This window comes from Chlorocebus sabaeus, chromosome 12 (assembly GCF_047675955.1).
Source record: "Chlorocebus sabaeus isolate Y175 chromosome 12, mChlSab1.0.hap1, whole genome shotgun sequence".
NCBI classification, from domain to species: Eukaryota; Metazoa; Chordata; class Mammalia; order Primates; family Cercopithecidae; genus Chlorocebus; species Chlorocebus sabaeus.
In genome coordinates, this window is record NC_132915.1 from 67,537,953 (window position 1) to 67,550,308 (window position 12,356).

Consider the following 12,356-nt stretch of genomic DNA (forward strand, 5'->3'; position numbering starts at 1 on the left):
CTAGTCTTTGATTACTTCTTGAAGAAGATATGAAGCTAATCAATCATGCAAATTAGCATGGGCAAAGTAGCCCAAGCTAAGCATTCATTTACTTACTAAATCAATAGTATTTACTTAGCAACGACTCTAAGTCAAGCACTATTCTACGCACCGAGAATATAGCAGTAAACAAAAGCAAAAGTTTGTCTGCTTAGAGTTTACATTCCAGTGGGGTGAAGTAAACAAGTGGATAAATTGATTTTTTATTTTTAAAGTCAGATGGTGAAAAGGTTATAAAGAATGACCAGCAGGGTAGGGAGGCAGTGATGGAGGAGCCCTTCGAACACAGAGAGTAGGAAAAGCTTTTCTGCAGTGACAGCATTTGGGCAGAAACCTGAATTAGGGAGCGAGCCATGCAGACATTAGGGTAAATAATACCAGAAAAGCACCAGGTACAACCCAAATCAATCAAGCTGTGTGCCAGTACCTTCAGTTATAAACGCCTTCTTCTTTTTGCCCCCTAATTTCAGAGCTATGCAAATTTCCTTCCTTAAAAGAAATAGTTCCCAAGAGAGCCCCACTGTAATGAGCCAGAAGAAATGTCAAAATCCCTACTGTGGCCAAATCTTGTCAAAACGGACACACTACAACCATCATACTATATTGGTTCTTTTGTAAAGTAAAGGTTACAGGTGACAAGCACTAAGAGGCACACTGAGGAAAGGCATTGGCTTTGGTTTGTGCTGCAGCAGTTTGCCAAGCATGTGAACATGGGCAAGCTACTTCTGAGTTCTAAATCTCTCTTGTGGAAATTGTGCATTGTAGTATCTACATTACAGTACTGTACTGCGCACTGGAAAGAAATATTAATATATAGTGTCTGGCATATGCTAGGGTTCAATGAATGGTAATATTAGTAATATTTTAATTTAATGCTGTATTTTAAATTTAACATTAACATTTTCTTTAAAAATTAGCTGTGACAGATTATATTTTCCAAAAATGGCTGCAGCAGTATTTCTGGTCCATTTCCCTAAGCCTAGGCAGGCTTGTTAACTGCTCCCAAAAATAAAATGTGATGGAAGCAATGCTGTATGACTGAGGTCGGGTCCTCAAAACGAGATGCCAGCACTAGCTCTCATTCTGAGATGCTCAGGCTGAGGAGACCAACCACTGTGCTGTGAGTAAGCCAATCCAACCCATGCAGAGATCACACACAGAGAACCAGGTGGAGAGGAACGGAGGAGGCCTCCAGCTGACAGCCAGCATCAACCACTAGACCCTTCAGATTCCAGATTGGTCTCTGAGCTGAGAGCAGAGACAAGGTGTCCCTGTTGTGCCCTGTCCAAATTCCTGCCTCACAGCATAACAACTGGTTATTTCATATTACTAGTGAACTGGCAAAGCTAGTTTCTTGAGGACAACATTGAAGGAGGCAGCCAGACGTGGACACTCAAGGTTATGAAAATAGTAACATGCAAAGAGGTCCTAAGTTCCACAAGAAGGAGCAGAAAAAGCACCCCTAAGAATGAGAAAAAAGAATGTGGGAGACACTGGTGACAAACTTTGACAATTCACAACTCTGTCTACAGGGCACCTCAACCAGGAGAAGGCAACGAGGAGCAGTTTATGTCTGGCAGAACACACACTGCTTGTTAACAATGCTGGATGGGATTGATGGAGACTACACACACACAGACATACGCAATATCAACTTCCTTATGAAGGACCTTTGTTCCTTGGATTCATAAATTAAGATGTCACTTGCACCACATAAAACGCATCTGAATAAGCTAAGTGGTGCTTCCATGGGGCTCAAAATGAGCTTTGTTCTAAGGGTAAGGCAAGGTAATACGGATTTATTAAACCCAAATTCCCCGGTATTTGAAAAATAAGTGGAAGAGACTGGGTGAAGAAATACTACCTTCTCTGGCTTCTCTTCCCTTTCTCATGAAAATCTCTTTCATTTAAAGTCCCACTGAAAAAAGTACATCTCTAACTCTATAAGCCTCCCAGACAGAAGAAAAATAAGTAGAAGAATCTTATTCAACACACTTCCTCCATGCTCAAAGCTGTTTTATTGTAAAGGTAGGGAAAGAACATATATCATTTCCAAATTAAAATTCATTCAGCAAATATTTATGGAGGGTCTTCTAGGTTCCAGGCATTGTTCTAGAAACAGAGAACTTACTCACCTATAAGGGCAGTGCATGTGGGAGGTAACACTGTAGAAAGGAATTACTATCCAATCCGATCCCACCTCCAGCATCTTTCCCAATCTCCCTCTATATGACCTGATGTGGTCTGTCCCAGCATTTATGCTTTCCGCTGCTTTGTTTCCCTTACTTTTTCATCTCTTTCCCTCCCCATATGCTTACTATGTATATCAAGACTGAGCTCAAGTGTTACCTTTCACTTATGTCTTGTCTGCTACCCCGTGTCACTGCTTCCTTTGAAGGCCTGAAAAACTTAGTTTCTCTATACTCTAGACTCATCTCTGACTATGCTCCCCATTCCCCATCACATATCCTACTCTGGCCACACTGGACCATGCCCAGTTCTACAAATGAGCCCTGTTCTTTCCTGATTCAAGGTCTCCACACTTGAGTGTGGGGTGCCTTTCCCATCACCCCAAAATGATCTCCTTAGACTCTGCATCTTTTTTCAGTCTCAGCTTATTTTCATTTACGTATATACTCTGAACTATTATTATTTGTGGCACCTCTGCTATGTGCCAGGCCCATGGAATAGTCCTGGGAATGCAGCTATGAATGAAACAGTTGAAGTCCCTGCTCTCTTGGAGCTTATATTCTGGTAAGGAGAGACATTAAGTAAGTAAAAAAAAAAAAAAAAATGAAAATACCAGCTAGGGATAAGGGTCCCTGCTTCTCAGTTTCCTTTGCTGGCTCTTCCTTATTACCCCAACCTCTAAATGTTGAACTACTCTATATCTATACTTACCCCACAGGTGATCTCATCTACTTCCAAGGACTTAAAACTATATTTGCCTCAAAATAATTGGGTGAGAGGAGGTAATATCAACGAAACCAGAATATTCATGAATTAAGAATTACTGAAGTTGATGATGAGTACATGGGATGCATCATAAATTTTCCCTACTTCTGTAATATTTGAAAATTACATGAAAAAAGAAAAAAGGGAAACATAAAGGAAATTTTCTGTTTAGAATACTATACAATAAATGACTCCAAATTCCTATCTTCAACCTGGGCCTTTCTCCCAAACTACAAATTCACATACCCCACTGCGTGTGAAGCTAGCTAGCTTCAGCTTCAAATACAACTGTTCAAAACCAAACTCTGGTCTTCCCTAGTCTTCCTTATCTGAGTACAAGACAATTTTATTCTTCCTGTTACTCAGACAAAAAAAACCTTTGGGATGATTCCTGACTCCTTATTTTCTCACACTATCATTCACTTGTTCAGAAAATCCTTTTTTTTTTTTTTTTCTTGAGATGGGTCTCGTTCAGTCGCCAGGTTGAAGTGCAGTGGCATGATCTCAGCTCACTGCAACCTCCGCCTCACGGGTTCAAGCGATTCTTCTGTCTCAGCCTCCCAAGTAGCAGCTGGGAGTCCCAAAGTGCTAAGATTACAGGCGTGAGCCACCATGCCTGGCCAGCTTTGCTTTTGAAGTACAATCTAATCAGATCACTTTGCACCATCATCTTCACTACCACCCTAGTTCAAGCTACTATCATTTGCAGCTTGAATTATTGCAACAGCAGAACTATCTTCCTCCTTTGGGAGCCAGAGAGGTAACTATTAAAAAATAAGTCAGACTGGCCCCGCACAGTGGCTAATGCCTGTAATCTCAGCACTTTGGGAGGCCAGGAGTTCAAGACCAGCCTGGTCAACATGGCGAAACCCCATCTCTACTAAAAATACACAAATTAGCCTGGTGTGGTGGCGCCTGTCTTTAATTGCAGCTAATTGGGTGGCTGAGGCACGAGACTTGCCTGAACCTAGGAGGTGGAGGTTACAATGAGCCAAGACTGTGCCACTGCACTTCAGCGTGGGCAACAGAGCAAGACTCTGTCTCAAAAAAAAAAAAAAAAAAAAAAAAAAAAAATTCATACTCCAATGACTTCTCAATTTACTTGGATAATGTTCAAAGTCCTTACAGAGCACCTTCCCCCTACCCCTCTGATCTCATCTACTAGTCTCCCATTGTTCACTACCTATGATGGCACTATTTGGGACTATTCCTGAATGGATCGTTAGAATATATCAGCGCCACGAGAGCAGGGGTTTTCCTTTGTTCACCTCGACATCCTCAGCATTCAGAACTCTGCCTGGCACCTAGGAGGTGCTAAATGCTAATAAATACAATATTCGCTGAATGAAATAAAACAGCAATTGGGTAACCAAAGAAGTCCTCACTAAGGACCTGATATTTGAGCTGAGACCTAAGTGACCAAGAGCCAGTCACGCAGATTTAGAACCAGAGACCTTCAGGTAAAGGAAACAGTATAAGTTCCTAAAATAAGAACAAGCTTGACTTATTGTAAGAACAGAAAGAGTGGCTGGAGTACAGTGAGGAGAGGTAGAACTCCACAGGCCATGGTATGGAGTGTGCAATGGAAAGTCGAAGGAGACTTTTTTTTTTAAGACACGGTCTCGCTTTGTCCCCCAGGCTGGAGTGCAGTGGTGTGATCACGGCTCACCGTATTCTCGACCTCCTGGGCTCAAGGGATCCTCCCACCTCCGTCCCCAACCCTCCCCTCGAGTAACTGGGACTACAGGAGCCAAACACTAGGCCCGGCTAATTTTTTTTTTTTTTTTTTTTTTTTTTTCCTTGTAAAGACAGTGTTCGCCTCGTTGTCCAGATGGGTCTTGAACTCCTAAGCTCAAGCGGATCCGCCCACGTCGGCCTCCCAAAGTGTTGGGGGATTACAGGCGTTAGCTACCCCGCCCGGCCGTCACAACAGACTTTTAAACAGAGCAGTAACACGATCTGATTCAGGATTTGTGTTGAAAGGAGAGCAGGCAGGGTTTACAATTCATTGTTAGGTAAAAAGTGAGGGAATAGAGCTAAGAAAGACTTTCTAAATTTTTGGATTAAGTAGCCAATGGATGACGTCATTTACTGAAATGGGTAAGACTGAAAGAGAATTAGGCCGGGAGAGTGAAATTTCAGATGGCCATGGACAAAGCAGATAAGCCAGTATGGTACTCATAAAGACATCAGGGGAGGGGACGGTCACACACAGGCATACAGGTACCCAATAACCCTTGATTACTAAAACAATCATTTGTTCCTTCTTAAGCAAACAACTTAGGGAAAATGACGGCCAGCCGGCAAGCCGGGAGCAGCACGCTCGCATCAGGGCCGGCCTTTCCATCCCAGGGGGAGGCACGTGCGGCACCGCCTCCCGCCCAGGCCCCACCCCGCATGCCGAGCTTGGCCCAACCTCTCCGCCCACTTTTCCCAAGGCGGCAAAAGCCGGAAAATGGGAGTAGACGAGCACATACCCGCCAGTCCTGATCCTTTCTTAGGTCTCTCTTCCCTGCACTGTTTCCACCTAGCAATTGACACTGCTCACCGCCCTGCACCGTGTTCCCCCCACCGGCGTGTTTGGGTAGAAAAGCTCGTTCGTGACGTCACCAGGCTCCGGAAGTCTCCTGGACGTCGGCGCAAGGGCCGCCGGGAAAACCATTGAGAGGCTGCCGGGAAAACCATTGAGAAGCCCCGGAGGACCGGCCTGAGCGGAGGGGGGACTAGAGCGGCCGCCGGCACCACCCGCCTTCAGGCGTACGACGACAGCGGTCCGGGGTCTCTGACTGGCCGAAACGGCGGCACTTTCTGCGTGGCCCCGGAAGGACACAGAGCGGAAGGCGGGAGAAAGAAGCAGCCGGCAGGCGGGGGCAGCCTGAGGGGGCGGTTGCGGGTGTGCCCGACGCCCGTAGCCCACTGAGCTTCCTCACGCCGGCTCTCGCAGCGCCGAGCCCACCCGGCGGCCTCTCCTGCGCTTCCGGGAGCCGTGGCGAGTGAGTGCGCCTGCGTGCCGGCCCGGGCGCGCGCCTCGCAGCTGTCCTTGCGCCGGCCAGCGGCCGGACAGTTTCCTCGGCGCTTATCGCCTGGTTTCTGGGCTCCGCGGCGTACCGGAGGGCAGCATGTCGCGGCGGCGGCACAGCGACGAGAACGACGGTGAGTACCTGCAGCCCGGCCGCGGAGGCCGCTCCCGGTTGGGAACCGAGGCTCGGCATCTTTGAGTGTCCATGGAAGAGACTGGAAGCTCTTCTCCCCGGGAACGTGCGGGGAGCCGCGGAGGGAAAGAGGGGAATACAGTGGCGGTGTGACTGGGCGGCTTCTAGAAAGCGACTTTTTCTCTCCCGCCCCAGTTCTTTGAGTCAAGGGCTTATCCTCGGGAAAGGAGGCCTGGTGAACCCCATGGGTAGACCCTTGGTCTCTAAGGACGCTTCAGAATTTGGTCCTTAGCACCACCGAGCAGGGAAGCACACCTGTGTCTGTGCTGCCGCCTCTTAGGGACCCACTGGTCCCAGTGTCTCGTTTTAACCTTCAAAGCTGCACCTGAGAAGGGCTCGGAAGAATTCACTGAAGGAAAGAACTGAGAGATCTCATGAGTTGCAGTCTGAACTGTGTTCCGGTAGTGGTCATCCGTTGATTTCCCTTATTTCGACTGCAGGGAAAGAGTATTGTCTTACCCACGCCCAAGAGGTCCCTAATAAACAGACACAGGTTACTGCAGATTTTGAAGTGGCCGTAAGCGCCTTTCCCTCGTGTGAGAGAGAGTGCTAGAAAACTAACTTCAGGCATCAGAGAGTTAGAACAGGGGTTCCCATCTGCATTTGGATGATTGTGCTCGTGGAGATCATAGTGTTGTCTTCATAAAGACGGAATAATTCTAGTTTTAACAACAAAAAAAATGCTTATATTATACATAAGCCTTACAATCGGTCAAAAACACAAATCCACACACCAAAAAAGTGAAACTTAGAGTAATTCTATTAACGTTTTAGTGTATTGTTTTTTGAAGAGAGTGTAGAGTAGTGGTTAAGAGGTGAGACTTTGGAACCAGAGGGTTTAGGTTCAAAGCCAGACCCTACCATTTACTTGGTGATCTTTACCAGGTTATGTAATCTCCTTAAACTTTAGTCTGTAATATAGACGTAATGATACTTATATCTTCTGGTTTTTGTGAAGGTTAAATGAGGTAATAAATACGCATCAGCAACGATGATGTTTTAATCATTTGCCAGCGCTTAAGAGGCGGTAAACGTTAGCAGATGCTGTCAATGTAAGAAAAGAAACCGTAACAGACATTTTAAATTGAGTAAGTTTTATCCACTAACGTTTGTCTCTCCTTGAGTGTTGTGGCAGTTGAGGTGGAGGCAGAATCGCATGCATTTAGTTTTAATAGTGAAACACTAGATTTCTACGAAGGCGTGGTTTGAGAGGATATTCTAGTCCAGCTTTCTCATCTGACACCTAAGGGTTTAGAGATTGAGCATAACACGGAGAGACAGCTGTCAGTTCCCAAACACCAGCAATAGCAAATCCAGTCCAGGGCTCTCTTCACTACCCAGGTATAAATTAAATAACTATGCTGCATGCTTTGATTTCCAACACAAGAGGCTTCTTGTGTAACCTCTGTGCAAGGCACAGAAAATACAATCCCCTCCCCTTTTTTTTGAGACGGAGTGTCACTTTTGTCAGGCTGGAGTGCAGTGGCGCGATCTCGGCTTACTGCAACCTCTGCCTCTCAGGCTCAAGTGATCCTCCCATCTCAACCTCCTGAGTAACTGGGACCACAGGCGCAGGCCACCACGCCCAGCTAATTTTTTTTTTTCCCCTGTATTTTTTGTAGAGACGGGGTTTCGCCACGTTGCCCAGGCTGGTCTTGAACTTCTGAGCTCAGGCGATCCACCCGCCTCGGCCTCCCAAAGTGCCGGGATTACAGATGTGAGCTACTGCGCCCGCCGATAATACAATATTCTTATGCTTTGTAATTGACTAATCAAAAACTAATATACTTCTCAAGTCATTACTTGGGGGTTGGAGAACTTGAGTGTTTTGTTCTTTCCAATTTCTTTGTTGTTCTTATGCTTGCTTTTTCTCACTTATAGGTAATCCCTAAAGAGAGAGGAAATGTCATTGTAGGGCATCCTAGAGAATTGGAATGCAAATATGTAGAAAAATAACTTTTGCTTTGGTTATTGGGAGACTTATATAACTTTCTTGGAGTTGGCTTCTTTTTAACACCAGCTTGCAGCCAAATCACTGTCCATTTGGGTCGTGCTGCAGGAACCTCAGAGTAAATAAGTAAAACAAGGCCTTCATTAAGCAAAGGTTTTTATGGTTGGTGTTTTAGTATGGGAGAGGCAGATACAGTTCATGTTTGATAATACAGCAAATCTGAAATTTTTGTAAATTGCCACAATTTGGATAACGATCAGCTGGAGTTTACCCTACATAGTGATCTGAATCAGATTATTTTGGATACTTTCCTTTTAGTTAAACATCTTTTTTTAAAAAATGAGAACTCTTAGAAGCTTAAGGATTATAGAAGCTATTTTAAAATAGGCTAGGAATTATTACAGTCAGAATTAAATAGGTGCATCTGAGCATTTCTGGACAGTTGTCAGCTGTTGTCAGTCTCTGCCCTGACTTTCATATGCTTGACTCTCTCTCTCTATATATAAAATACTATAATAGAATGTATATTTATATATTATATACATTTATATTTATGTAAAATATATACTCTATAATATATATTTTACATATAATATGTAATTGTAACGTGTATATTCTATATATAGAAGCAAGCATATGGAAAGTAATATATCTGAAAAACGATTTATTCAACAAATACTTAACAGTGCCAAGCTCTGTCCTAATTACTTGCAATACAGCAGTGGACAATATAGAGCCTCCCCTCTAGAGTAGAGAGAAGACAGTCAAGTAAAGTGTAGTGTATCATACAGTGACAGACGCTATGGAGTGATATCAGGTAAAGCGGGTAGAGATTTCTGTGAGGGAGAAGTTACTATTTTATGGAAGTTGGTTAGAGAAGGCCTCATTGTGAATGCCATTTGATCAGAGACTTGCCAGAGGTAAGGTAGCAGCCTTATAGCTGTATGAGGAAAAGCAGCGATCCAAACAAAGGGAACCATGTACGCAAAAGCCTTAAGACTATAGGGTTCCTGTCATGTTCATAGAACAGCAAGGAAGCCAGTGGTGCTGGAGCAGAGTGAGGGGGAAGTTGTAGGAGATAAGATTAGAGAGATAGCAGAGGGTCGCATCTTATAGGAAGATTATAAAATTAGACTTCTGTGTTGAGACTTGACTATCAAAGATTCAGGGAGGTAGGATTAGGAGGCTGTACCAATGAAGTTCACGTAGTAGTCCATTTATAAACAAGGAAAAGGAAATGCTAAATGAAAAGTGTATGGATACTAGTCCAGTGCTGAATCTTAACTAATTGCTTAGACTTGCTTTAAAAATGTCTCTAAAGCTTTTTAGTTACTATGGGATATACAGTCCATTGTTTGTTCTTTTAAGAAAGGATTTAGATTGTTCAAAATGTTAGCCAGAAACAATACGAATACAATTTTGGGAATTTTGGCAATTTACAAAAATTTCAGATTTGCTGTATTAGCCCCATTTAAGCTGCTTAGAATTAGGTCCTTGTCTTTTAGACTGTGGCTGATTTTTTTACTTAACTAAAGAAAAAAATGAATAGAAGTGAAAGGGTTTGTTATTCTGGGAGAGTATAGTTTATTTCAGAAGTGATGGTTGCCTCTGTTTTAAATCTGCAGGATCAAGGCATGTTATCTTTCTTTGAAGTTGTTCAATATCAAAATAGATGAGCCAAAAAGAAGGAAACTGTGTGCTTAAGGTTTAAAAGTGTAATGTTGAAGTTGTTGGTTTTAGTTACTTTACTTCCTTATTTTACAGAGTTGGTTTTTGTTTTCCATTTTGTGGGTCTAAAATTTATTGTAAGGCTATAAGATGTACCAGTGTGCCCATATCAAATTAAGATTGCCTTATAAAGGGGAAATTTATTTGTTTATTAAGATCCTTTCAGATGGATTTTATACCTGCTTCTCTATACTAGCCAAGTCTGTCCGAGTGAAGTGGTAATGTTATCTTTAATTTACGTTTTAAAACTTTTACATAGTTAAATTTTAATAAAAAATCTGTTCTTGCCTTGGGAACTACCATAGATATGTTTTCTTCAGGGTACATTGAGCTGATTCCCCAAATTGTATTCATATTGTTTTATTTCATTTCCCTGTTCCCTTACGCAGGTTCTCTTCTGAGTTCAGTGTCATGTTTCTGCTCGTAAGTTCAGATTGTGTCTGTGGTTTTCCCCCCTTCATATTCTCTCAACTATCAGGTTGAGAGTGGAACATTTCTTACTTCTTAATACTTTCTGCCTCCTCCCATTCTCCAGACAAATCTTGTCCTTTTATATAGCCAAAATGAACAGAGGGTTTGCAGTTCAGACATGTGACTATGTACATGTATTTTCTAGTTTTTTTCTCAGAAATCATACCTTCTCTTCCTACAGCATTATTTTCCCCTTCTTAAGCTTATAAGAGGGCCTAACAGGGTTGCTTTAAAGGCTGTGGTATGATTCCAAACTGGAACAAGCCACCTGGAAAGTTAAGAAGACTGTAGAGGTAGAATAAAGGGTTGGCAAAATATATGAGCCAGAAAGAAGAGAAGGGAACAGTGTGCTTAAGGTTTAAAAAACAACAACAAAAAATAACTGCTCTCATTCAGCTGGTTTTTCAACATCTCCATTCTCCCAACCTCACTGAAATTTGGTTCTGAGGAGCTCTGCTTTCTAGAATATGGTTTCTTAACATCAGCACTATTGACATTCTTGGCCAGATTATTTGTTTTGGGAGATGCCCTATGCAACGTGGGATATTTAGCAGCATCCCTGGCCCCTACCCACTAGATGCCAGTTGCTTCCCCTAGTTGTGACTACTAAAAATGTCTCCAACGATTGCCAGATGACCACTGGGGGCAAAATCTACACCCTGTTGAGAACTACTGCTCTAGAAGAAGGCTGTTGAATGTTACAGCTGGCGGCTTGTGTAAATATTACATCAGTTGTGCTTTGTTTTTTCAATAAATGAATCCTGGAAATAAAAGACCTTTGTGTGAAAGTTGGTACTTTGGGTGGTAGAACCTTGATAGGTCCTGTGACTTAGGTTTGATACATACTTAAGAATCAAGGTCCCTGAACCTCTGTGCCACACATGTCTACAACTTTACACAGGCAGATATCTCCAGGAATCAGTACATCTCAGCTCTTACGCTGCATGCGTATTATACTTTTTGTTTCATTATCCCTTCAAAATTATAGTCAGTGGACATTCAGTCAGTTTATATTGGTAATTAATGGGTTGGGAAGTTGAAGCACAGAGTGTCTTATCCTGTAACCTTTGTAATAACCCCCTCAGATCCTATGTGGATAGTAATAGATTCGTTTTATTCAGCTTCAGTTCATGTGGTATCTGAAGATCATTTCAGTCATTCGATAGATTTAACATTCCAAGCTTAGAATAGCCACGTGCTGTGTTTTATGAGAATCACCATACAGCATTTCAAGCCAAGTGTTCCAGAGGCAAGTAAGTGATTATGAACTTCGCAAAAATAATTCCTTTGGCTATTCAAGTCTGAAGATTGAAGTTATATATAACTTACTACTGTGTAGCCCTATATCCAGCTGCAGATTTTCATTATTAATACAGATTCCCAGCACAGTTACAGACTCTTGCTTTCTTGCCCATATGCTGACCAAATAATTGAATCAATGGAAATCAAAAATTGAATTGTATTAGACTAGCCAAAAGTGTTTAGCAGCAGCATCAGGTTCTATACTTAACACTATTATTTTAATTTTTTAAGCCTTAGGTTAAACCACAAAAGGACTTAGGTGAGTGTGTTAAGGCTTTAAACAAAGTGGTAAGCGATACAAACAGCAAGGGTCTTAATAGACAGGTGTTTGAGGTTAGTTTTTAGCACAGCTTCATTCAACTTGTTTAGCAATCAAAAGGACAGATGCTTGGTAATGATTTTAGAATGGTAGATTTAAAAAACATAGAGATTATTCAAATGATACGGTTTTTAAATAAATCAGTATCAGTAATTCAGTTAATAAAAGCTAGTTAAAGCAGGAATTGTAAAACGTGGTCCTTTTTTCCGCCAATGATTTGATATAGTGCTCAGGACTTTTCTTTGAATATATATATACTGACTGTCGTTCCCATTATTTAGGATAAACTATACCGTCGTGCTGCATCATATGCAGAACTGAAATTGTTCATTGAAGACTTGAGATTAGAGCTTAGAAACATGTGAAGCAAGTGAGAAAT

General features: G+C 42.4%; 2 protein-coding genes across 4 annotated transcripts in view; one reads left to right on the forward strand and one right to left on the reverse strand.

Annotated features, from left to right (window-relative positions):
- The window catches only part of TSTD2 (thiosulfate sulfurtransferase like domain containing 2), a 33,575-nt gene extending 27,930 nt beyond the window's left edge, over nt 1-5,645 (reverse strand). The window contains exon 1 of the mRNA XM_007968653.3: nt 5,472-5,645. The gene's annotated coding sequence lies outside the window, so the exon portion shown is untranslated. The remainder of the gene's footprint in view (nt 1-5,471) is intronic.
- Nucleotides 5,646-5,702: 57 nt separating this feature from the next.
- NCBP1 (nuclear cap binding protein subunit 1) overlaps nt 5,703-12,356 on the forward strand; it is a 40,083-nt gene continuing 33,429 nt past the window's right edge. For 2 of the 3 annotated variants that reach the window (XR_012094835.1, XM_007968654.3), the window contains exon 1: nt 5,703-6,147. Coding sequence is in view for 1 of the 3 variants with exons in the window: in XM_007968654.3 (XP_007966845.1) it covers nt 6,114-6,147 (34 nt within the window). In the remaining 2 variants the exon portion in view is untranslated. The remainder of the gene's footprint in view (nt 6,148-12,356) is intronic. The other variant, XM_073021792.1, reaches the window with a different exon arrangement.